The 27,896-nt window shown below is 36.4% G+C and overlaps 1 protein-coding gene across 11 annotated transcripts in view; it reads right to left on the reverse strand.

Annotated features, from left to right (window-relative positions):
- Positions 1-27,896, reverse strand: part of dip2ca (disco-interacting protein 2 homolog Ca) — a 222,912-nt gene that overhangs the window by 69,026 nt on the left and 125,990 nt on the right. For 4 of the 11 annotated variants that reach the window (XM_069190998.1, XM_015354823.2, XM_015354829.2 and 1 more), the window contains 5 exons: positions 27,373-27,480; positions 19,117-19,266; positions 12,866-13,087; positions 10,162-10,284; positions 2,555-2,686 (listed from right to left, as the gene is read on the reverse strand). In XM_069190998.1, coding sequence (XP_069047099.1) covers positions 2,555-2,686; positions 10,162-10,284; positions 12,866-13,087; positions 19,117-19,266; positions 27,373-27,480 — 735 coding nt within the window. The remainder of the gene's footprint in view (positions 1-2,554; positions 2,687-10,161; positions 10,285-12,865; positions 13,088-19,116; positions 19,267-27,372; positions 27,481-27,896) is intronic. The other 7 variants (XM_015354838.2, XM_015354836.2, XM_069190995.1 and 4 more) reach the window with 6 other exon arrangements.

The following is a 27,896-nucleotide window of genomic DNA, read 5'->3' on the forward strand; positions in this document are numbered from 1 at the left end:
ATTGCACAAATAATTAAACAGCTTTTTAAAAGTACTGTAAAAGATTCCTTTGAAATTAGCGTGTTCTATCAGCTGCCTTTAAACAGTGACTAAACTCAAGTTTTAAAAAGTAGTATACAATATAGCATTAAGACATACCATTATACTGTAAATGAGTAAGCTCATGTTCAGCAGTACATTAATGGAGAGAAGGTGCAATTAAAGCTCATGTTTAGCAGTACATTTACGGAGAAAAGGTCCAATTATCTTGAGACCTTGGGATTTATTCATCCAGAGGGATGCTATCTTCAAAAGACATCCCAGTCTTTTATTCTAGGTTACCAATGGTACTGAGACAAGCTCAGATATCTTGAAGATATGAAAACCACAATGGCACAATCAAACATTACCTCTGGAGGCATTCAGTTTCATAAGATCCTTCAAACAGATTTTTATCTTTTAATCCAATCCGAAGCTGCTTTAAGGAAATTGACCATTATGTCACCATTGTTCCAGACTGTTCTATCACAATGGGATTGTCACAGTGACACGCTCACAACATCGCTTGTGGATGAAGTCCACAAGTTCACCTCTGCAACTCCAGCAGAAATCGATTGGGTCAGAAAAACGATGTCCATTATCCACCCTGTGTCAGAAACCACTTTCTCTCTAATAAGATGTCGCAGTAAGCTGCAGCCTAACCCAAATGGCACAAATGGTACAGGACATCAATTGCGAGAGAAATAAATCATTTTAGAATTTTCTGGTCTTTTAAAAGTAACCTATTTCAAGAAAAAGTCTGTAGAAACGTAATTTTCCCCAGTCTTTATTTTGCCCTGTTGAATTCAGAAAAGACTGATCAACAGAAAACACCGGGCAAGTCTAAATGCACTATTATCACGCGGTGACATTTTATAATATGGTTGTGTGAGCTAAAGTGTAAATCAGAGCAGGTCCTGCTCTTCCCCTACAATTATTAAATGAAAGTGTCATACTGTATGTATCGACAGTTATCCTTGTCTCTACGGTTGTTCTGCCACTTGATTTATCTTTTACGTTTCACCAATATTTATGTGGAACTGTGTTTTCTCTCAACATTATTGATTTAGGTATCTCACAAAGGCGTTAGAATGGCTGCAGCAGGTTTCCCAAGAGGACAAATTACATTGCAATAAATGACCTAAATTGGCCTACTCCATCATTTCTTTTTTCTCAACCCATATAGAATATACACACTGCAAAAGACAGGTTACAGTTTTTTAAAAGAATTGGTTCTGTACACCTTAGGAGTGCTGTTTACATAGTCATTATGAGAAATAATCTTTTCTGCTCTTATATTGTGAAGAATTCAAATACATGTAAGGAGTCTGACCACAGTGTGAGAAAGGCAGCTATCATCTGTGAAAATGTTGCTTGAAAGTACAAATCTTCACAAAATAATTATCAGACACCAAAGAACAACTTATGAGACATTTGAGTAGCAGCTTTATGATTACAATACTTAATTCCTTTTATAGATGAAGTAAAGATGCTTGCTGTTTTATTAGAAAGGGACAACATGGTTCAAAGAAAACAACACTGGCTGATATTAAACGTTCTTCAAAAGAATTATGAAGTTTCTATTCTTTTTTAATAATTGATAATAACTTATCTCCTCTGCTAATGTAGAGTCTTTCATTAACTGAAAAAATATAAGGTTACATTAACCATGGAGGAATGTGCTGAGCATAGATGTTAACCTCTTCCGCTGCCATAATACATTTTTGGATGTACTTTCCAAATGTCCCTATAAGGTATTCTAAATTGGTATCCGAAAGTATTCTAAAATTGTAATTAAGACCAGTGAAGAACATAGACATTCCAACTTAAAGGGGAACACCAGTTCCAATTTCACAGACCGGTTCTTAAATCTCGGTAGCAAAATAAATTAAGTGATGGTGTAGAAAAATGTTACAAATTACAAATTAAGCACAAATTCGTGAATTTTGTGAAAGTACTGTATGTATGCCATTGTTGTCACAAACCACTGGTCTCGCCACAGGTGCGAGCGAGAGTTCGCATGAATTGCTATGTGAAGCGGCCCTTCCTGCTCACTAGTCACTGTAATTATAAATGTAATGTGATGTACAAGCGAATAAGTTCAGGGTATGCACCAGACATTTCACCACAGAAACGTGATCTGCATGCACCGTTAACAAGTAGTATTTGTCTGCAAAACGATCTTGAAATCGAGAGAAATATTTCTATTGGCGTAATAGAGATGTATTCACAAGCCTGCTTGGTTGCAATGTAATAGGGCCGCTTAACCTCACCTGATGTTTGGATGTTTTGGTGCCTCGTTCTGAAACACAGACAATGAAGGCATTGTGGTGTGGCGCATTCCTGGAAATTATGTCTATTTTGTGATATGAATTGGACGGTTGGACTGTGTACATTTTACTGTTATTGTGGTTTAAAATGCACTCATCCATGCTAATTCTTTCTAACCCTAAAATATACAAATAGCACTACAGTTCCCCTTTAAAGCACATGAACTTATGAGAAAACTTGCCACATGAACCCCTAAATGGCTTACCATCTCCTGTCTCCATGAGTTCAGCATTGCCATATTTGGGAGCCACTCTAGATGTTGAGCCCTGTGGTCGCTCCACCTGTATTGAGTGTTCTGAGGTGTAAGTGGTAACATCTGGAGGTGCGGAGTGGTTTTCTAGGTGCAAAGAAAGATTAAACAGGCTCATTAATTTCACTACCAGAACATTCTTGATGGAAGACTGCAATGCAGACCCAACCAGAATCATACATTGACCTTTCTCTGTGTAGAGGTAAATGCAAAATCAAAATGGTGAAAATAAGACACTGGAATGAGCACATGTAGATGTTCTCTCAATTATAGATGATGAAAAAGACTTATGTTACTTCAAACAGCTACAGTACGTGCTTGGAAATTTTAAAAGACTTTTATCTAAGCCCTTCTAATTGAAACATTACGTTTCAAACAAACATTTCCAACTAAAATATTTTAGAATTGCTAAACATCCATCAATCTTTTCAACAAAAAAAATTCAATTAATTTACAAATATTCTCTCACTGGGAACTGCTAGTGGTTTTACAATCACCACTGAACCACCATGGAAAAGATATAGAGAACATAGAAAGATCTTACCAGAGCTTGCAGTAATGATGCAAGCTCAGAAACACTGCGAGCCAGCCATAGGAGTACTTGTTGCATGCAGAACTGTACAAACTGACTCTGGGCCAATCCAAATAAGGGATATTCCTCAATTATTAAGTGACCCAGAGTCAGAATCTGAATTTAGAGTAAAACTGAGGAGCTCTGGTACCACTCTGGTAATGACATTCAATCAATAATCTCTTGAAAGGTTTACATAGGAAATAAAAGTAAATAGGGGGTCATTTGAAAATGCTGTCTTTACTGCAGGGTAATTTTGAAACTCACAGCTTATCATTCCTAATTGGATAAGCATGACCACTATTATTTTGTGGTGCCTGTCCATCCTATAATCACTTTTTGATACAACCTTGTGACTGATGATTCCAAAGCACAAACAGCAGTCATGCTGTTTACATAATTTACATTCACATAGGTACTGTTAGGTATATCACCACAGTATGATTTTCATTAATAACCAGCAGATCATTAAAGGTTAACTCAAGCAAGTAAGAAACCTTTCTGTTTGATGAAGTACAATGTAAAATAATTCTTTCCATGCTAAAAGCACTTTTCAAGGAGCAAAGGACATGAACATTTCAAATCCAGTCACCGTTCAAAGCAAAAAATTTGGTTCTATGAAATTAGATTTTCCATTGAAGGGCCATACAGTAGGACACTGTTTTTGGAGTATTATCATCTTTTAAGCCAGTTCATGGAAGCAAGTGAAAGCAAGTGCATCAATTGAGAGTGGGGCATTTGGTGTACTTTTCTAATTTGGCAGTAAACAGTTCATTGATCCTAATATCTCATTCAGCCATTCTAGAAAGGTTTCAAGAAACTCTTTTAAATAAAGTGTCTGAATAAGTTTATTCAAGACACTTTAGAGTCTTTGTGTAAAGAAATCTTTCCTATTTTTAAATGTCCCACTCATTAATATTTCTAATGTGTTTCCGTCTTATTGCAAATAATTTGTGACTCAAATTGATTGGAAAGGCCTTCTTTTGGAGAATGCAGACCTACCCCTGTAGACACGATTGCTGTTACTGATTGGAAACTGTGTATGTTTCGAAACAGGGGCTGCTTAGTTTGTGTGAAATCTAAAAGTACAAGACACATTACTACCTAGAGCTTAAAATACAGTACTTTTACTGTATCCACCTCTGCTTTTGACAGTGGAGTCCAAAACTATGTTACAGTTCACATACATAAGTTATGTTCTTTGATTAAGTATATTTTTGGCTCTTCTAGGCTACCTTTTTTCTAATACAGTATGATTTAATCTAGCAATGCTTTTAATAGTAGACACTGGTATTTATAAAAACAGTACAATAACATTTCAACAGTCCAGTGCTCCTTCTTTATACCACCAGGTAAGGGTAATAAGACAAAGTGGTGATAAAGCGAGTGTGGCATTACAGAGAGGATCATTAAAATGTGTGCTATGAATGTAAATATTTTATTCCACTTTCTACAGCAGAGTATTATTCCAGGTTTCCTGAAAATTGTTGCACATCTTCAAATGCAGTTCTTAACATAAGAGTATGATAGCAGCAAGCACTTTCCTGCATTTGTTAAGCACAAAAAAATTGCAATGCATCCAAATGTTTTAGGTATTCGTACTGTGTAATGACTTCTCTGTCTTTAATTCTCTCATCGGAAACTGCGGTTTGACAGACACCAGCACTTCCACCACTGCAACATGGTGTGTGATCCTGTGGTGAGCAGTGTAGCCAAATGTTTAAAGAATCAATTCCAACTTTATTGCTGAATTTACATCCCTTTTCTTTTAAAACTGCATCAGCGACTATGGTATTTGCTTTTTGCCCTGTTTGACTAAACCACAATAAACAAGGCTTGTTTTAATTCAGAGTGCGTTTATGGCATTTTGATTTGAGCGTACAGCAAAGGCAAACCTACATCACTAGTAAATCTGAAGGTTTTGCTGATGTGGCCTGTTTTAGTCAAGATGAAGTTTTAATTTTTGCTCTGGTGTTAGATATACATATAAATCAAGTCACAAAGTCATTTTGTGATTACTGCTTATCTTAACATTAGTTTGATACTGATTTTAACTGCTCACATATGTACAATACATCTAGGGTTAAGCATCCACTGCCTTTATTTCTGGGACACTGTAATTTTTCCAGTGGTGTAAGGAGGGAAACTACAAGTTGCACAGTCTGTCTGTTTTAGGGTGGTGGACCACAAGGTAGTAAAATAATGGGTTAAATGAGCATTTTCTTGCCTTGGTAGCCACTGGCTTCTAAACAACCAAAGGGCTGAGTGTAGCATTACAGAGAGAGCTGACATAATGAGGGAGCACTATGTATGGTTTTGGGTTTAGGAACACTGATATTCAAGGGGAAGGAAGAAGCCTTTTATTTGACTGTCCAGCAATTACAATGGACAGGGGAGTGCTTCATGTATGACTCACAGGAAATCTGTAAGCCATTCATATATTTTGAGTGTAAAACATTTAATTAAATAAAGTCTTTGGAAGAAAGAATGCATTTAATGTGCTTCCTGAAATTCAATAACAGAGCTTAAATATACTTGGAGATGAATATACTTGGAGATGAAATACAGAGCACTGCCAATACTTTGTGTTCTTTTCTAATCCCGTGTTTTCAAGGACATGATAAAATGATAAATGTCTGTGACTTACGAAGTGTGGGATCATTTACACATTTTGTTTAAACTTTTATGAGATCTTTGAGCAGTCAGAATTGTAGTGGTGCCTAAATGACCTGAGAAACATACAGAAGGTCATGACTGACTGTTTATTCACAGAAGGCAGTAGGTCTGTGTAAAAAGAATGACTTGATATTTCATTCCTTGGTAAATATTTAAATATATCTGATTCAAGTCATTGAATATTACACATTATTCACGTTAATAAAAACATTATAAATCATTTGCTTTGGAAATAGTGCATTACCCTGAGCTAGATACAGTATAATATAATGTGTTTGGTGGTATACTGCAGTTGTGCCATTAGTAAAAATTCTTAATGCACACAACTTGAATACAGCTACTACTTAATGCAACTATTGAAGGGCTTTTTGATTCTATATCTCACATGGATGAAAACTGTTAGAAACATTTTCTTAGGTGTGACAGGTCCCCCTCCTATAAACAGTGGGGAACAGTGAGACTGGGGCTAAGACTGAGGGTCGAACAATCCTGGTGTGAAAACCTCACTCTGACTGTGTCCGTAACCAGCTTTTTCCTCACCGGATTTCCCTGTTAACGTAATGTTATATGACAAGAAAGTAGCATAGCAGTTCTCCCTTTCAGCTCCAATTCTAAGGGTAAACCACAATCTGCTTTAACCTTCTTAAAGCTGCAGTCCAGCCTTCTTACTTCTCCCTTTTAACATAAATATTCATTATTTTAATATGAATCTTTTCCCTTGTCTCCCCATAACCTCATGCCTAGCCAATTAGACATTAGTGTGCTGAACGGTTTTATAGAGAGAACAAGAATCAAACACAGTCACATGAGATCTTACTCCCTCTGCCTAATGCGGCTGACTGCACTGTCTCTCAGTGCGGCGTCATAGACTTCTGAGAGAGACAGCTGCTCCGTTACCCTATGGCTGCTTCTCAACAATTCTGTGCTTAACCTGGACAGGGGCTTGGCTTTCTCTGAATAAACAGACACACCTTTATGGGTTATATGGGTCTACCTTCCATTTCTCACAATGAATTACCTGGATTTTGCAAGCCTCAGTGCTTGCTTCATTCTGGATCTCTTCGTGACATCAAGCACTATATTTACAGAAATAAGCCGTACTTGAGTTGTAAAAAAAAAAAAAATAACATAGAAAGTGTTGTCAATCAGAGGATTAGTGGGTACGATGTGGATAATGGCCAGCTTGTGGGAAGTCCTTGAATTAATCACTGTTTTGGGTAGGGAGCTACAGTTTATTTTTTTAATGAGAATAATAATATATATTGTAGTTCTTTTAACAAAGGGAATGTTTCTTTAAAGAAGGGTAATAGGGTTCCCTACCCTGTTTCCCCTAAATCTGGGCAATGGGTACAAGACGAAAAGAAGGATTGTAATGTTATCCTTTGTATTTCTGTTATCCAAATAAAAATGATTTTTCAAAAGCCTTATGAAAATGCTGAACATTGTAAACTCTCCTATTGGATTGAATTTAGATTTTTACCCTTCGCAATTTCAAACACTATCACAAGCTGTCTACCATTTTTCAGTTGATTTCTCTAGGATTGACCACTTAAGCATGAAATAGCATTCCAAACACACTTTGGGTTTGTGGGCGAGAGGCATTTCAATGAAGCCCTCCTCCAGACTCTTAACAACAAACACTGTAAAACCACTGTCACAGATATACTGTAGTCACTGCAGTCAAGGGTAATAAAGGGAAGTGGGTGAATGACTCCTGTTGCAAATTGTGAACACTTCAATATAGTGGTTTCCTTAAAAGTGAGACTCTGGAATTCTATTAATTAAAAAGGCACCATTTCATGAGATCTTTTCAGACACAAGCAGACATATTTAAAGCAAAATACTCCTATACAAGGTATCTATTATGTCTATTAGGAAATCCATATGCACTGATTCCTTCCTTATGTGCTGTTTCCCTTTGTGTTATTAATGTATCTGCCCACCAAAGAGACTGTAATTACAGTAGTTATTTGCTTTCTATAATATAATTGTTGTATAATGCAATTGAAAGGGTTATCAAGTGAATGTGAAAGTAATGAAAACATCACCGGCATTTCCATTTCTAGCCAAAGGAACAAATCAAAATTTACCCTCATGTGGAAGCATTAGCTAAAAGATTTGGTAGGGAGACAAGTGTGAAAGCGCCTACTGGTTAACTAAGCACAATTCCAGCAGACAGCACTGACTAATAATGTCAGATCAAGGACGCTTGTCTTCTGCCCATGCTGAGCTGTTTTCTAACTCCCCTTTTCTCTCATTTATAAGAATGGCTGTCATAGGAGCCAGGAGCTCCTTATATAACTGACCAAAATAACTGAGTGTTACACACTCACGTAGATGTGTTAGAAGTAGGAATATACTTGGACATTTTGAAAATCACTGTACCTTTGACACTGCTCTATCATTTTAAGAATTGTGATTTTAAGTTATGTTTTGTCATTCTAAACATTTATTAATAGGCAGAAAAACCAAAGTCAGGATTGGAATGATGAAGATTTCTGTGAAGTGAATGCAGAAACATTACCATTGTGTAATGTATTACAATTTACATTTGAAAACCTTTGTAAGACCAACACTTTGTGAAAGCAGGGACTTTAGATCTTAGACATTCTGCAAAGGATGATATTTATAATAGAAGTTCACTATTAACATACAGTACATCCACATTTGTTCACATGGACTACAGTATGTTAGCAATTTCAGATTTACATGTTAGGAATCTTCAAGCTTTTCACTCAAACCTTTTTTAAGTACTTTTAGTACACTTAAATATTAACTAGACAGTTCTGGGATTGAACATTTAACATCTGTGATATATATATATATTAATTTCAAATACATTTATATCAATGTTTTGAGCAAAAACAACAAAAACGTAAATATGAAATTTCAATCCAGAGACCTGTCTTATACAAATACATGAATAATGGTCAAAAGCCAAGGCAAAGCTATATCTTTTAAAGAATATTTTCTGAGACATAAAAGTTTCCAGCGATATTCATGATCAATAAACGTTATTTGTTGAAACTGTAAAATGTTTACCATCATAAAGATAATCATGGTAAGGCACTTGTTTTTAACAAAATAAGGGAAGACTTTTCATACCAGTTCTAGTTGTGTCTGAAAGTACAAAGGATGTCAGAACATGTACAGTGGATATCTTGATCTATAGTTTGCTTTTTAGATTGCATTTATTAATTGTAAGAATACTAAGAATTATACATGCTTCAACTCAAGGGATCTTTTCTAAAAAGAGATACTCCAGCTACAGAGGAAAAGCAACACCAGTGTCAATAAACATAAAAAATAATAGTATTATTTTGAAAACATATGGATGACTATTCTTCCTACTGATGCACACTTCAGAGAAGATAATATTCTGGAACATGTTCACAAGGAGCAATTGCCAACAGAACATATTCTTCCATGAAGAGTTTTATCAAGGAGTCTACCGCAAATACACATTTCTACAACATTAAGGCCCAGGAATAAACCTGGCCCGTGCTTAACTTGAAACATCTCAATTGATCCTATTGGGAAGATAGGCTAGGCATAAGAAAATAATTGAGGAGAGTCTGGAGAGAATACCATTGATTTTACAATTTGTGAAACTAAAAACTTTTTTTCCAATAAAACCTGATGAATTAAAAAAAAATAAATCTTTTGATGAAAACCTTTATCTGGTTAGAACTGAAAGAAGGCCTGGAATGAGAATGTAATTTAAAAAGCAGCGTTAAAAGATAACTAACAAAATAAAGTGGCAGCATCGGTTAAAACATGCAAGTAGCAACCTGTTTAAAGACACTACCAAAATTAAAGCAATAAAACTGATTCCAAGCGTGAGATGACTATACACAGTACAGGAACTGTGTATACTCTGTATATGAAATGCACTTCCACAATACACTGATTAAGACAAATGAAAGAAAGCATCTAAAAGCAGACGTTTAGCCAGCGCTGTAGTAGCAAAGCTGCACCCTGCTTTTATTTCAAATCATGAAAGGCCATCTGTATGTGCAAGTCTTTTTCTTACTCTTAAATGCTCTTTAAAAACTACATAAATTAAACAACAGTTCAGTAAATAAAAGATAGGCATTTGCTTTGTGTGTTTTCTCTATTTACACACATTTAGGCATGAAGATTAGACACACATCACCATACGGCTTGATTGACATTTAGCAATGCAAGTGCAAAGTTCATGTATTACTTTTTTAATGATATACACATCTGGAGCACAAACGTCATGGATGACACACTGATATCAAGGCTGACTAGATGGGGACACTGGATGCTTCTATGCACCATTAATACTGACCCTCTGATTCCAAGGGTGGCCAGGTGAGTTCTGATCCAAATTCACAGGACCGCCGCAATGAATTTCCATTTTCAACTGGGCCAGGCATTGTTTTTCTCTTCAGTGAAAGGTGAGCAATTGGTCCTGGATGTGAGGGAAAACCAGAACCACCTTAGATCCTCACCGCAACCTGCTTCAGCAACTGATGGAGGTGGAGGGACTGACTGGGGGTGAGACAAGTAACCTGTGAAGACGCAGCCTTCTGGCTGTATCCAGCAGCAGCATGGAAGAATTAATGGTGATACGAAGGTTAAGGGGCACTAATGTACAAAGAAATACACGATTATCTCAAAGCGTAGACACAACAGTTTCTTCTGGGAGCAAGGCATAACATTCGAAGAAGGGGAAAAAACCTCCAAGTGTTTGTTTTTATTATTTTTCATACCACGTAGTAATAAAAACACAAGGCAGTATGACAGGGCAAGAACAAACCAAATCTGCAAAAACAAGCTAATATCCTCTAAAAGAACAAAGGACTAGGCCACTCTTTTTAAAAAAAAAATGGGGTTCTACTTAAAAAAAGTGAAAATGTTGGAAATATCTCATTTTGCGGCTCTAATTACATCATATTCACAAAACTTCTACTTGGGATTTCGTGGATTGCTTTTAAAAAATCCTTGGGAATAACCTTCAGGGGACAGTGACGCATACCACAACAGCACCCGCCTGCTGACTTCCAAATGCTTCCTCAATATCCTTCACAGGCAGCTTTATTTCATATACAGATAAAGTTCTTGTTCTCTGTCTGCTTTTAGATGACAGTTTTAGAGAAAGATGCAACAGTGTAAGGAAGTACTTTTTTATTATTTTTGTGACACTCTTCTTTGTCAACACTAGGTTTTTCTTTGCAGAAACACAGACCTGTGACTTGTGATTATTAGACAGCCAGAAGCAAAATTAAGAAATATACTGTTACCATTTATACCCCAGGTTATTTTGCTAAATATACTGGCATCCATTTGTAATGTGTTTTTGGAGGCATATGAGTGTTTAGAAGGCCTGTGCAGCATTTTATCTTTTTTAATATTTACTTTTTCCATTTAGCAGTAGTAATACAGCAGATCAGAGCATATTGAGCATCAGCTAGTTGCTGAAAACCAGTTGGACCTGAATATGTACATTTTATATTATGGCAAAACATAATTTTAAAATTCTTATCAAATACAAGGAAATGGGCATCTGTACATAGTGACACACTAGTGGCCTTTCAGAGTCAATTGCAATTCATTACTGATTGGTATTAATCTGAATGTGACTGCGACAGTTTCCTAAGTTGTCTTCCTTTTATGATTTTTTCACTGGATTCTTCTGTCATCTGATTTTGTGACACAACATGCTGGTCATAATACCATACTCTTCATGGGAGAACTGTACAGAACTAAATAAGCAAAAATAACTAATCTGTAGCAAGAGGCTGAAATAGAATAGGTCATTACAGTATGTCAAATTTCCCTGCCATCAAAACAATTCTCTAAGTCTCATCACTACCCATTTGCTGAAAATGTGCCACCGTCACTAAATCCTGTGTGCACAACTAGGAGATTTGGTGATAATTTTGTTAGTCACTATAAATGACTTGCTGTATTAATCGCTCTTTGTTTTATAGTCTTTTGACTTTGACATTTTTAAATCAGATCTGTGAAGAACTTCTTAAATAAAAAGTAGCATCTATTAAACTTCTGCCTGCCTTGATGCCAAACATATGGCAGCCCATCTAGGCAGATTTCAAGGGCTGTATGAGAGTCAAGCTTAGGGCTTGAAGGTTGATGATATAATAAGTATTTAAGAGCAAACAACTGACTGACTAGTGATGACCTTGTGACAAGCTATAAATATGGTATAAACAATACAGACAATCCTTAATTTCTTCATTTTTAAAAAAGAAGAAGGGTGAAGTATTATAAATGCAAATCTATTTCAATCCATTGCTGATTTTATTAAGGGACTTAACTAATAAATGTAACCCACTACAGTGCTGAACCAAACCAATTGCCAACCCTGGACTAGAACCTAAAAACACTCAAACTGGCTTATTTATAAGCACTATCTGCACATCAACATTATTAACAGGTAAACATTAACACTGTAAAAACACATGTGTCTGATGTATTAAACCATGGTATTGAAGAAATTAAAAAAGATTAAAGCCATCAGGGATTATCTTCTGTTCTCTCTCTGCTCACTCTGTAAAAACCAACACATCAAGCCTAAGATTCATATCAGTGGTTTCACAAACCCCCATTATCGCAGTTCTGGATAAGCTAATGTAAATTTAGGTAAACAAGTCTAGGACTAATCAGGGTCTGTGAATCTATTCCTAAATGAACCACTATGGTTATGTCTCCAGATCAGACAGCCTGGGGTATAAAGGGTTTTAACTGGTATGTGTTTTGTGAGACTTCTTCCACGGAGACAAAACATGAGACCACACTTAGCATTCGTCCGCTCAAGGCAGGTTCCGACTATATAAAAAGGTTTCACACTGCACAAAAGTGAGATTTAATCTGTGGGTCAACGCGGGGCTTTCAATGTGCCACATGCCTGGGTGCAAGCAAGAAGAGCAAAACAGAGAGAGTTGCTCAGGAAAAGAAATTGAACAAACATTGAACATATATACATATGCTCCTGAGGAAAAGACAAACTAATTAGTAAATGGAGGGATTACCTGACTTACCGATGTGCGTCTGGGCCATGACGTCAGCGAGGCGGTTGGCGGCCCCGCTGCCCCCACTCTGCGTGGAGGAAGAGGAAGTGGTGGAGGAAGTGGTGGAGCCGTGGATGGCACGGTTAATCCAGTGCTCCATGTTAATGCTTCCCTGGCTGGAAGTGGGCGTCCCCTGGGAGTCCCCTTGCACCGAGCCCTCTTCCTCTGACCCGGAGGAGGTGTCTAGGAAGACAACACAGCAATACCTGGTTAGGGACAGACAGCTCGACGAAATTAAAAAAAAGGGTGGTAGTTCTTTCTTCCAACCAAGGGCGGCTTGTGTTCAGCAGGGTACAAATGCAAATCAGGAACTGTAGGAAAGTCAATTATATTGAACCCAAACCAGCACAAAACACTGCATGACAGAATGTAAAAAGTTATATCAGCATTGTTGATTTTCTCTCTTATATTCAGCTTTTGTGCCAAGAAAATTTTGCTCAAACACCAATATGTCCACTCATTTCTTTTTCTATTTTTTGAAACCTCCATACTTGTCTCTTGGCAACATTCCTGTAAAGTTAACTGGCCACCTAGCAGGTGCAGTGGATCTAGGTGAAAACAAGTCTTTTTTTGCATGCAATTTGCATGTCAGAGAGTCAGTGCAGTTCAAGCAAGGGCCTTTTCACCATTTGTGGTCTTGTCAATACACAAAGGCTGACTTTACTGTTAACATTACTGTATGGTGGGAATTGCAACCTACTGAAGTAATTCTCAATTCTAGATTCTCAACTGGACTGGACACTATTTAAACACAGTTTTAAAAATTGAATCATGAAGAACACATACTGTACACTCATTAAAATGTCAAATTAAGAAAAAGAATAAGAACAAACGAAATATATACAGTGTTGTATACCACATTTTCCCCCATTTACCTTCGGCAACATGTCTTAATATTATGTATCTACTTTGTGTCATACTGTACCCTTTCTACCAATAGACACCAAAAACATTTCATATTTGCCAACTCAGGCATTTTTCTTTTCTCAGATAGAAATCATTGCAAAGTCAGGTAACCTGCCATGCATAATAAGATCCTCTGAATGATAAAAAGACAAACGTCAATCGAGTCCCACCAGTTCTTTTGGTTTACCACCCTGCCACAAGAGGGGGTCAGGAATCTAGAGTTTGTTGTAGAGGTTAACCATCAATCAATAATTTAAGCCATAAGGATTTCCATCTGATAGTAAAGAAAAGCACGTTTCAGAATTGAAATGTGTTCTTTGTTTTATATTCTAACATGTTTGGGACAGAAATTTGACTGATGTTCTTGTCTATCCAAACACATTACTGATACATAATCAAGTGAAAGGAGGATGAAAAGCTTCCCAGTGTAAACAATTCCCAATGTAATGTGATTTTTTTTCTTTTCACAAATAAAATGATACCCCACCCCCTCGTAATTATACATTGAGGCTCGTCACCCACCCTTGGCTTCAATAAAGCTTCTGACAAAAACAGAAACGAATATTCATACTAGACTGAAAAGTGTTTCTTCCTGCCCAAAGCGCAGGTTCCTTTTCCATGACAATCCCTTCTTCTGTCCTGCTCACCTCTGGAGGGTATACCAAGAGATCACTGACTTGCCATGGCAACACACAGACTAGTTGGGCGTCTGTGAAATCAGCAGTGATCTCCTGCAGTGACTCCTTCAGCTGACACTGACTGTAAACTCTGCTGTTTGTTGTTTAGAGCAAAATCAAGAAACCCTACAGCACGTGTACAGTATACAGTATACCTGTGAATGTATTTCTGAGTTAAATTAAGGGCCTGCTGGCAACTAATTTAGCATAACAATTTGCATTACACATTGTTACCATTAAACTCCTATCACGTCCTGTATCAACAACAACAGCAACAACAATAAGCAAAAACAACTACTACTGGTACTATTCCTACTATTAATTCTACAGTATGTGGGGAAATAAAATGACACACAGTAATAGTCTAACTTGTCACCTGTAAACTCATCAGGTGATTTTTTATGTATTCCTTTAATGGACAAAGTTAATTTCCATATCAAAACCCTCAACAAGACAGAAATGCTTGAAAATAATTAAGACAACCTGAACTTTATCACAAAACACGCCATTAAAAAAAGATTTTTTTATTTTATTTTTTATGCTTTATTTGCATACAAATAAATTGTCCACTTCTGCATCAGTACTCAATGCCATTAAGAAACAAAATATATTGTTTCCAAAATTTCCAGTCATCAATAAATCAAGAGCAAGATATAGTTTCTAGTATTGGAAATAGCAATATTTATTTATCACCTAGCAACCCTTCAATTTATTTCTCTCATTACTTCTGGATGATGCCCAGAAGATTCAGCCCCTGGGATAGTGTATTTAAAAATGAGAATGCCAAGAGTAAACTAAACAACAAAAAAAACTTTTTAGGGGGTGCACAAATAGGAGGCTATATTGTCCTGCTTTTTATATTTCAATATAAAAAGTTTTTGAAGAATTGTGAAGCAACCACGCTTTTGTCAAAGAAAAAACGTAATTTGCTAATGTAGTGAAAAAATGTAACTATTCAGCACTTTTGTACTTTACCCTTAATGTGATTCTAACAGGATTATCAGCATTGCTAAAATGCAGTTTTAAGGAAGAGGATTCAAAAACTAATTTCATGATTGTTTTTCCACCTTCGACTTACTGCATTCTCCAATTACATTAAATAAGAAAATCCCACTATGGAAACAAACTGAATGATCCATATTTGATATTTCTGAGAGGGCCTGTCTGTTAAATTAAAATGTCTCCAAATATACAGTTAATCCTTCTTTAACTCAACCAATATAGAAATACAGACTGACTGGGAAAAAAAAATATTTTGTTGCTCAATTCATCCAGAGAGAAGACATTGCAGCCATGGCATTTGAAGTGACAATTGAAGAGAACAGTGTTAACTGGGTTAAATGAAATCTGTAAAAGTGAAAATTCTCATATCACAATTCTCATGACATAGAGGCTGGATTAGAAGCTGACAGCTCATGTACAATAGAGGTAAACGATTTGCATTAATTTAAAATGAGTCTGCTGTTTTTGGAAATATATATCGTTTCTTTTAATACAAAAATAAGCAACTGCCTTGTAAACATTATTTTGGAGTTCTTATACATAGTAAGGTAACTATAAAAAGATGCTGGTTAATGTATAATTCTTTTTGTTTTACTATTAACCCATGTATTGCTTTATTTTCATAGATTTTTAATTAAGAGAGTCTAAAGTTCATCAGTATATTGTTCATCAGTACAGTTCATCAAGTTTTTGAATTAAGCATTTGGATTATGACTTTGGGGCTCATTAAAGAAAATAACAGAAAAAATTAATACAAACGTTCCATTTATACTTCTAAACCAAATGCAATTTTCTTCGAAGAAAACAGCCTAAAATAATGAAATTCCATTTTTGGTTGTTGTTTTCACTAACACTTATGTCACCCTTGCATGCACACATCCTGTTTTATACACAAAAGTCGAAAACTCCCTAATACTAAATTATAAAAATACACACCTCTTGGTTGATACCTCTCAGTGCTCCTATCCCACTCTGTAGACACATTACAAATAAAGCGCACACAATGGCAAATGTGTAGAATGTTAGCCTGTGTTGTTCAATGACTATCTTATTATGCAAACCAGTAACGGTACTAACGTTCTGTGCCAAGAGTATAAACCTTTAAGCCATTTCAAAAACCAAAATTATTTTAACATAAAACTGTAGCAATACAAATTTAAAGCAGGGCTTGATGGTCAACTTATTCTTAAACATGTTTGGTAGCCAAAGATGGTGCATTTCTATTATTGTAAAAAGCATATCACTTTCCACAGAATCACAGAATGTCCACGTGACTATGCAGATGCTAGATATACATTTATAATGATAAATACAAGAAGTTATCTACACAGCTGTTTGTGGCAAATGTGAGCAGATGTGTTTGTCAGAGCATTGAAATTCATCATATTTGAGTCTCAAGCAAACTAGAATAATAAATATACTGGACTGGTGATAAGTACTGATAAATATCAGTACCGATAAAAAGTATGTTCAAATAAAAATACAGAATAATATGAATATGTAAGTTCAAATAAAAATTTCTATATTCTCCACCTGAATGACTTCTCCTTCCCAACTTTTAAATGAACTCAAATCCTTATTGTTTGTTGTACAGCTATTAACAAAACATCACCTGACAAAAATTAACATCTTTCATTTCAATACAGTACATGCAGAAAATATTTTTCTATGCTCTAAACCTGGGGTGCCCACACTTTTGTAGCTTAAGATCTACTTTCGGATTTGGCAAGTCAACAAGATCTACTGATCTGTATTTTTTTATATATTATATATTATATATATTACAATATATAATATTACAAATAGTTAGGTTATAAATTCCTATAAGCAAGTTTATGTAGTTACTGAATGTATTATTTTCGTGCTATAATAATTACAGTATAGTCTATATGAGGCAAAATTATAATTATTCATTGTGGCACTTGCTGATAAATAGATGGGGGTCCCTAACTTATTCTGATAATTTGCACTAAATGGAGTCAGCCAGTTTTGCATAATCAGGACAGTAGCCACTGGTTGCAAGCCTCAGGCAGGTTTCCAGGTGGTCATCAGACAGAGTTGACCGGTATTTGGTTTTAATGACCTTCAGGTAGGAAAATGCTGATTCGCATAAGTAAGTCGATCCAAAAAAAGCTTTAAAGTAAGCTCCGCATTTTCGCATGCTTGGACACTTTTACTTTGTAAGCAAGTTCCAAAACTGCCCAGCAGTAGCCCTCGCCTTTATTTGAATGTCTGATTGGAGTGATAAAATTTCATCCCCGAGCGCTGACGAATCAAGGTGAAACAAGGAGGCGATTTTGACGGCGAGAGCATCAGCATCTGTTTCTGCTCCAAACGGAAAACGCATGAAAGTCGCAATCGGCTCAAGTACTGCAAAGCCTTGGAGGCCTTTGTTGAAGTCCGCTACAAGACACGTAGCATGCAGTGTCAAACTGTGCAGTTTCTTTTCCCTGTTTTTACAGCTCGTATACTGTGTTTGGTAAGTTTGTTAGGTCATGACGCTGTAGCTTTGAAGCCAGCAATTCTAATTTTCATTTGAAAGTGTTAACAGTGCTGGTCATATCGATCGCATTCTTGTCTTTACCTTGCAGCTCTTAGTTAAGTTCAATGAGTATGCCAGTCAAGTCAGTTAAAAATGCCAGTCAGTGTCAATCAGGTTTATTTAGATTGTTTCAGACAAAAAAGGGTGGGAATAAGGATAAAGCCAGCGTCAGCCTACACTTAAATTTAGCTTACACTTGAATTAAAACGACCATGTATATTTTAAGATTGTGATGCGATCGACCCAGAGCTGTTTTGACATAATGGGCACCCCTGCTCCAAACTATAACGTTATGGTGACCAAAACACTTTTGGTGTGTTTAAATAATTGTGCAGATTATCTAATGTGAAGATGCACACGTTTTCAGTGTTTGGTATGATGGTGCCAGCTTTAGATATTATAGTTTTTTTGATGATATGTTTTGACAATGGTCACCACACTTTTGCAAAAACTGTAAAGTACGGTATATTCGTATTCCATGTTTGTGCTAGTTTAATGTTTTGATACAAAAACATCTATATAATATAAAATATTAAGTATGCTAACATCATTTTATGGTAGTTTGTTAACTGTGATGGTCTGATCTTTCCTATTTAAAGCACAGTTGTAAATATAAACTATCCTCCATGTTGAAATACTAGAGGAATCCGTGGAATACCAGAGCTGTCTGACATTCTGGTAAAAAACCCAAATGTAAATATTTTGTTTTTGTAGCTAGATTTAAAAATGTGATTTCAGTTCTGCAATATACTGTATTTTTTCACGCATAGCACAATATTTATGCCAGTGTTCTTCAGAGAAACAGAAAGATGTTAAAAAAAGACAATAAACAAGGGGAAAAATGTTAGCCTTCTACTGTGAAAGATTTGTAGATGGGAATGAGAAACACATTTTTATAAATAAGAAAAATATAATGGTGTCTTGCAGAACCCTAATTGAAAAGCCACACTGATAATGCACTGACAGGAACACAACAGGCACACAAAATCAGTGGGTTAGCCCTTTTCTGCTTCTCAAAGGTCACTGCTGCACAATCACATCATTCAGCCGTGCTGTCAACATCATACTCACTGCCATGGCATTACCTTGGTGGGGTATATGTTCCTCACCTGGGGGAGTGTAGGCATCCATCGAGGTTTGTACGACCAGTGAGCGGCGCTTGGAGGGCATGGGCACTGCCATCTTCCTTTCCTTATGTTTGGCCAGTGCTGCCTGGACAGCCTCAGTGTGTACATCTGGAAAACACAAAGTAAACGCCCACGTCTTAGAACTTCTGCAAGACGGCCAGTCAGAATGAAGACACTTTAAACATTTTCGAATCGAACACAGATCGAGAACTATCACAACAGGCAACAGCAAAAGCTCTATTCTGCAGTAAACATAAATTCTTTGGTGGTTTCTTCTCAATTAAACTACTGTGTTGGTGTCTGTGTATCGGCAGTCTTACAGTAAAATAATCTTACTGAAAACTCAGAAGTAATCTGAAGCCACAAGAACTCACACAAGCATGATGAAAACACATTGTCCACACACTATATGGGTCACTATACAGTATAGTGTACAGTAGCCAAACTGTATCATCCAATACTGACTTAATACATATATAGTTCGCAGTGGAGTGTTTTAAACTACTTTAGGAAAGCAAAATTAAGCCTTGAAATTAAACGCATACACACATTTTGACACAATAGAGTCATGTCTCTGCTCTTGGCTGTACATTTAGTCCTGAACCTTCCTGGACACTTGCAGGCTGTAGGTGAGGGATGTGCCCTTTCTCCAATCAGAGCCGCATTTCCAGCACAGAACATGTTGCCTGTGACGTGCTAAAACATGCAATTTGATCTCTCTTTTGTGTGGTAGTAGTTTTAGAAGAAAAACACAGCCTTAATATAATCCTGTCACACCCTGTACACCTAGAGGGCGCTCTGCTTCTGTCCTGTTCCTAGTTCCCTGTGATTATTCTCATCTTTCTGGTGTGTCTTGTTGTGTTGGCTATTTACTTCATGTGTCTACTCTGCTCCTGGCTCAGCACTGAGGGTACGGATGTCATGAGACCCGCCTAGCACCAGGCCGCCCCACGTCCGTGGCCTGAGGGCATAGGATTCTTTCCGACATCGTCTGACCTCCTGAGCCCGGGCTAACCTCCGTGTTGTACCACTACGCACAGGGTCTCTACTGTTCTCCTGGCCATTCCACGTCAAGCCCTTCCAACATCCGTGACAAATCCTTGTCATTCATTTATGCAGTGTACCCTTTTTTTAGGTAGTCACACATACTCTATAACACTATTGCATCACCAAACTGTCATAAGATTAATTACAATTATGTCATCCAAAATATTACAGTATTTCACTTGAACTACATGTGAGAGTGAAGTTTGATTCTTGCATTTTGAGGTGTCAGCAAAATAAATAACTTTTAGAAAGGTTTTCAAAAAAACAGTTATATTGTGTCTTTAACTTCTATTTATTTTTTTCAATTTAAATTTGATCATGTCAGCCATTGAGTGTGTGAAGGCAGTGTTATTGGCTCTGGAACTGACTTTAACAATAGTCCACAAATATTAGTTTTGCCTTTTGTGTGTTAGTTTTGCTAATAAACCTTTGTCCTTTTAAGATACTGCACACTTAAAGACAAAAGCCAAATTATTTTAAGACTTGTGTGTTGTGCTTTTGTTCTGTTGTTTGCATTCCAGCTGGTGTCAGGACTATTACATAACATCTGTTGACTGCCCTCATCCCCTTATGATAATAACAATATTAATAACTTAAAAGTAAGGTTCCACTTCAGAAAAAAAAACTTGAAAAACTCTGCTTGAACAAACACCAGCAAGGCAGAGAAGTGTTGAAATGAAATACTTCTTTATTTAGTCAAGTTCAAAGGTATCAAACCATGTTAAATATGTAAGTGGAAGCAGGTAGATTGCTAAAGTAAATATTCCTGATAAAGCTTGCAAGGTAGCAAAACAAACTTTTGTGCAGATTTGGCAAAAGGATACATCCCATGTATCTCCAGTGCACCAGCAAATGTGCTAATGAGTACCAAATACGTAGCTGTAAAGAAACTAAACTGTGTTTGATGCAGCAGCTGGAAGGAAGGAAGGCAACCCTATGAAGACATGAAAGCAACTACTTAAGAGCACCACATAGCCAGATTTGTGGAAGAAATAATCAAAAGGACAGTTATAAAAATGTGAAGGATATTTTATCCATCCATTTCTTCAAAGGAGGCCAAGAAGCTCACTGGCTTGTTTCGTACTACCACAACCCTTTGTTGTACTTAGGAATACCACAAGAAACAGGTAAAGAATTGTATTCTGTTCTCAGATCTTTAGAAAAAATGCACTTCCACTTGTATCCTCTGGTTCAAGTTTCACCAATTATACAAATAATCCATAGGACTGATTTTGTCAATGTCTTTACTGTGGTGATATGAACAGTACACAATGTTTTAAACACAAACTGACGGATATACAATTTTAACATAACATCCCTTGATTTTTAATCTACACTTTTAACTTTTAAACCCTAAAATTCTATTTGCCTTTTGAATTGCTACATCATAACCACATAATTATAGCAAAAAAGAAGTGGAGCTTGTGCTTTATGGTGTGAATATACAATTAAATGAACACTTCTGGATCACAATTCAGGCAGCAATTACTGTGCCACTATGCTTCTTAAAATCAGAATCATTAATCATGAATAAAAATTGCTTTACTGTAAGGCAAAACTGGCTGTTTTTCCTTTGTTGTTCCAGTAATTTTGTAGGACACTGTAACTGTGTGTGCCTTTTGTCAACTAATTCAGGAAAGATGTAGTCAAAAAAAACTGTGATTCAGTTGTATGCGAATTTCAAATGTTTATGAAGTTTTGGATTTTATCATGTTCATCTTCATCTTCACTAGAATGATTCGAAGTAAAAGGATAAAATGACCAAGCTATACATAAAGTCTAACACATGTTTAATAATAACATTTTATTAATTTCAGCTTCAGGATATTACACGTTATAGGCTATACTGTACATCTTCATAAAACATAGATGTGCAAGTTAAAACTGCAACTGACAGAGTTTTTGGAAAAACAAATTATAAAATGGTTTTATCTTATAACCAGTTAAATCTATCTTTTGCCTGAAGCTGATTCTGAAGCTACTGTATTAGACTAAAACGTTTGGAAATGAAGGAGAAAAATCCAGTTGTTCATTTTTCATAACAAATGCAATTCCTGCAGGAAGCCAAGAGTCAGAAGACTAATGGCAAAAAGCTGCAGTATCTGAGACTGAAACTAAGTGTCTGAGTAAAAAATATAACTTTACATAATGTTCAAGGATACAACTTAATCATTCCATTATATGGTGATTTAATTTTATTTTAAGGAATATTGAAAGAGGTCTGTCACTATTCATCTGTTACCTGTCACACGTTCCATATTCTGTGTCAGGAATAAACTAAAAAAGACAAGTTTTATTATGCTCGCTTATCAATCAAATTTTCAGATTAAATCTTCATCAATATAAAAAGAATCATATTGTCAAATAGTTCAAGTAGTTAGCTGCATCAGCACTGCATGGGCTACAAAGGAGCAAGTAAAGGTTTCTTTCATGCTGAAAGGAGAAGAAAAGAAACACAACGTTTCGCCTGTGGAGCCTTCTTCGGGTGTGCCTTCCATATTTCAAATATTCGTGAAAGTAAGTTTTCTTATAATGAAATTGCACTGGAAAATGAATTAATGTACTAAAAATTTCCTTTTGTATCATGTTTTGCAGTAACCCCAAATGACGTGTTTAAATGTCCAAAAATGGTTTTAAAACACCAGAGTTCAAATGCATATAACCAAAACAAGTCTAGACTGTAAAAAAAGTGTTTTCTTTTTTACTGCTGGCCAAAACCTGATTTCAAAAAGATATAATTTTTCACATAAAAAAGAAATAGACAACTAAGGAGTGTCTTTGTCTATATTTGGCTAGTTATACTATGGCCTATACCGGGTAAAACATGAGAAGGAAAAAATACCAGTTAATTCCATGCTGAAACTTACGGCTATAAAACCTTCTTTATGTGTGGGATAAAATAATAAGTCTTATTTTTTTCTCTCATACAGTATGACATGGACAGCAAGTTCAAAATTAGTAAATAAATAATATGGATGTACAATGGCAAGTCCATTATTTACACACCTCAAACTTCAGTCCTTAATCTTTCTGCAAGGTGAACATATACCTCGAAAATAGATCTTTTCTTATTTCAGTGCAATGATCTGATCATCACAATGGCTCTGAACACAGCAGCAAAAATTTGGAACTGACTTTAGATGTGAGCAACATAGGAAATCAGAAACTACGAAGTCCTTCACCATTTCATTTTTATTTTCAAATTACCCATCAAATAAAGAAGATCTGCTTTAATATTAACCTAATGAATCCATGCCTAACCTAAAAACTATTTTCTGATCAGACATTGAAATAGAAATTAGGATGACTTAGTTGTTTTTTGTAACCCATGATAAGATGAAGACTGTAGATTGTAAATCCTGTGAATTGAAGGTTATTAAGCAATTATTAGGGAAGTGAACATTTGCTGTAAGTGTATATTCCTTATTATTTTAGAATTGAGTGACTATTTCACTTAACTGTGTGCTTCTAAGTCAGAGTAGATCTTCTATGTAGCTCAGCAGTCTGAAGTTCTAAAACCCAAATGAACGGGACAGCTGAAAGCACAGAGACTTGGGATTCTACTCCAGCAGGCAGATTTGGAGAAACCAGAGCCCCCCAGCTCAATGTACTGTGCAGGACTGTATATACAGTAGTTGATTTGCATGCAAACTACAGAAAATTACTAAGCTACACCTCAGGGAGATGAAAATACTTAAAGTTGCAAGGATTTGCAAGCAGTTTATTTGATAATTATCAGACTAGAAATTCAGTAATCATGATACATGGCATCAAGAATAAAGCAGGCACTGGCAAGAGCTGAATCCGTGTTTACACACGTTCCTCTAACGTGTGGGAAGAGTAAAGTGAGCAAATTTGCAGTGCACAGATGACAAATTACCTGCGACAAAACAACAATCCACTCCCTCAGGTTTTGCTTGTGTTTTGGCCTGAGTTCTTACCGTTATGTGGGCACACAGCGCCCGTGTGTGTTTTTACAACGCTGTTGTGCTTATGTTTTGGTTAATGCGCTATGGCACCAAGGTGTCTTGGCAGGTGTTTGCCACTTTCAGTCAGTTCATTAAGATGCACAATAAAGAGCAGACGTCTGCAAAATCTGTCCGCCTCAAACTTTGGTTTCCCATGGTATAGCACTTCCCAATTCCTTTAGCTATTTACCGAGTTGATAACTTTAACTACTTTTCTTTTAGTCTTTAGCAGATGACTCATAAAATCTGGAAACCCCAGAGCACAGGGTTATATACTCCTCTTTCATAGTGTAGCCAAAAAAGATGCAACCCATTGAATCATTTTAAAATGTGCAAGGGGGCAGTGCTTGAATCTGTACTTTTGAGCTATCAAAATATTTTGAGATATCTTTGGATAGATAACTGCAGTTGGATTGCATATAAAAACAGTTCTTCTTATTAGACATCATATTGTCCCAAGGTGACCAGATCACCTCTTGGCTCCTGCAATTGATTGCAGATAAATGTGGCTGCAAAGTGACCTATTATTATGTTCTAGGGAATATGATATAGACTAAATCAGGTGAGTGCTTCATGGAAACTAAACCAAGGGCAACTGCACATTTGATGTGTGCATTTGCACAAATATTTTCCACCGTTTTTTAAATTAACATTAAAAACATAAGTGGACCAAGCTACACTGTTTATAATGCTGTTTATTATGCTCCTCATCATCTTGTACTGCTGCTATCTGCAGTATTAAGTAATGCATTTTTTAAATACGGTGAATCTCTCAGTCATGCTGAGTCACGTGGATGAAAACTATAATTTGACACACTTTCCCTACCGCAAATTATGTATCACCAATGTGGAATATGTTGCCGAGACAACAAATCAAATTTCCTCACAGGCAATTTGTTAACAAGCCTGGTGCTGTACACACTGTGCTGCCCTGAATACAACGGTTAACTACAGCCTAGGGCACGAACTACACATGTTCATTACTATGACTGAGCACTCCTGGTCTCTGGATTTTAAAGACAACAAAAGGCACCATCCTGCACACTGGCTGTGTGAGCAGCTACACTTAGCTGTATAAGATAGATTATGTAATGATCAAAGGCAGCCTTTTGTCCTGTTTACAGGAAATAAAAGGTGTACTTGAAACACTAGCTGGAAAGAGATTGAATGGATCAACACTTCATTTCAGGGCTGTCAAAATAAATTGAAGCTTCAATTGCACGGTGATTTAATAACAATATAATAGAACATTCACCCCATAAAACAAACTCTTTAAATTCTTTGTTTTATTCAGCACTTTTTCATTCTATTAAAGACTGTTTTTCTTTTTACTTAGAAGCCTTCCTGTACTCGACTACAAAGGGAATTGAACAATGCATTCTTAATTGCAACAGGTGGTAAGGATATCAAAGCTGACTGGGAACGTTACTTTTTATAGAACGTTATTTACTGATCATTCTGCAGAGTTCTCCTGGTGGAGCAGACACTTGGACTGGATAATAAGCAACAGGTAACAACAGCCTTAAACAACAAAGCACCCAGTCCTGCAGATCCTTAGACAGATATTTTATTGTCCACTACTGTGGTCGTTTGTCTTTGGCTTCTCCCATAAAAGTGCAAAACGTGCAAAACATGCGAGCAAAACATAAAAGTCACATAAAATTAGAATTAGATAGAACTGAAATACTCATCAGGCAAAACAATATGTCAGCATTTCCTAAAAATGCCATTTTCTCATGCCCTTTTCAGCATTGTGCGTTTCAGCCTTGCGTACAAGGATTCAAGGTATGAAGACCTGGGATTAATGGAGATAGCAGAACGGCCACATGGAGGATACTTCAAGAAAATATTTTTGGCCTAAATGAAAAAAATATATATTTGGAAGTTATCTACCTTACATTATGTGCACAGTATGAATGGCATTAACTAAAATGTGTTGAAAGGAGTGCTATGAATGTCAGGGTCAAAGAAGAAATAATCATCAGCAAAAAGCCACAGAAAAAAGAATGTTCTTAAATGCACTCTTATTTAATAATGATTCAATTACTATATATATAGCACGGAATTAGATATTAACAATTATTTCCATGTACAGTATATGTATACCAGTTTGCCCCCACTTTACCCACCACTGAAGAGGAGAACACATGCCTGGGTAATGCCACTACTGTGCCAGCAAGCTGAACAAGTGAAATACACATAGATACTATATATATATAACACACAGAAACATATTACTTTATGAATAAAAAAATAAAGTACGCGGCATCATTTTTATTAAACACAGGTTGACTCTGATAGTGTCAAACGAGTCTGAATGTTGCAGGAGCACAAAATCACCTCGTCAGTGAGAAAGTGGATATGGCAGGATTAAAACTGCTGAATGGTGAAAGTCAAGAAACAAAAATCCAGATATGCCAATATCTCTCACTTTTTAAGAGAATTGTGATATGTTGCAAACAAAGATATGTTGCAGGTAGAATCACCAGGTGGGAAGTCAGGTCCTTTTTAAAATTTGCTCTAGGTTTTGTATAAAGCTCCCTGATGTACTGATTCCAACTTCTCAACATTATTGAATGTATTAGTCTTAAAATTCAGATTCACGTTAACAAAGCATTTCCCTGCCACCTGCTCATTAAGAGCTTCATAGTGTCATTAAGACCTTACTGTACTTTGTGTTCCAACTAATGAAGTTTATACTCAGCATAAAACATTTACAGGTACATACAGTATGTCTGTTTAATGCCTGTTCTTTATTATGACAAACAATTGTTGCAGTTCTGCAAGTGTTTAAGGAGTTCATTTTGATACCCATTTCTTCTGTTCTACTTTACTGCATGTGTTTTGACCTTGAAGATTTCTGTTTCAGTATTTACTATACATTTTATGCAAAGACATGAGCTAAATAATTTTATAGCTCAAAAGACTCAGGGCATTGCAACCCCAGTCAGCCACAGTCCACCAGGTTGTACAGTACCCTGTCCAAATCAAGTCATTAAGAGATCAGCAGCAGGAGTCAAAACCAGTAAAAAGTTCTGATTGGCAGAAGGCCAGTTCATGTTTGGAAACGAGACAATTCTCCTCAACTCAGGCTTCATCATAGGAAATGAAAATGGAAAGAATGAGGCTCCTTAACCATGACCTTCAGAACAGAGATGCATTGTGCCTTCGGAAAAGGAAAAGTATGTTCCTCACATACCTGATCTGTACCGTTCATCCCGGGAGCCGGATGACCGACGCCGATGGAATCGGGAGGAAGAGGGGGTGACTGGAGTTCTGCGTTCTTGGGGCATTGATGGCTCCACTCCTGGAAAAAAAAAGGATACCCTCAGCATTAATGATCTTTTAATCTCAAAGAGCTAATCCAATTGTAATTCAGCTCAAGATTTTCTACAGATCAATGACTAGACTGCCAGATGGAATTCTTCCCCCTGTAGTCTGGCATCACACATTACTTTGCATGACAAAAGCCCATTCATTGCTCTAGTTGTAAAGTGCTTCATTTAAACAAGGGCTTTACTTAAGATAAACAGCGCATACTTGGTTAATGTAAAAGCACCACCTACAATGTGTTTCAAAATAATAGTCTGTAAAATGAAAACAGCTTTGAAAGCTCTATAGCTTAAATATGAGACAAAATACAGTGCTTCAAAAACTGGTGTTGCAGACGAAATTTGAATGAAAACAGACCATTCAATGTAAAATTCTATACATTAAGTTTCT

This window comes from Lepisosteus oculatus, chromosome 6 (genome assembly GCF_040954835.1).
Source record: "Lepisosteus oculatus isolate fLepOcu1 chromosome 6, fLepOcu1.hap2, whole genome shotgun sequence".
NCBI classification, from domain to species: domain Eukaryota; kingdom Metazoa; phylum Chordata; class Actinopteri; order Semionotiformes; family Lepisosteidae; genus Lepisosteus; species Lepisosteus oculatus.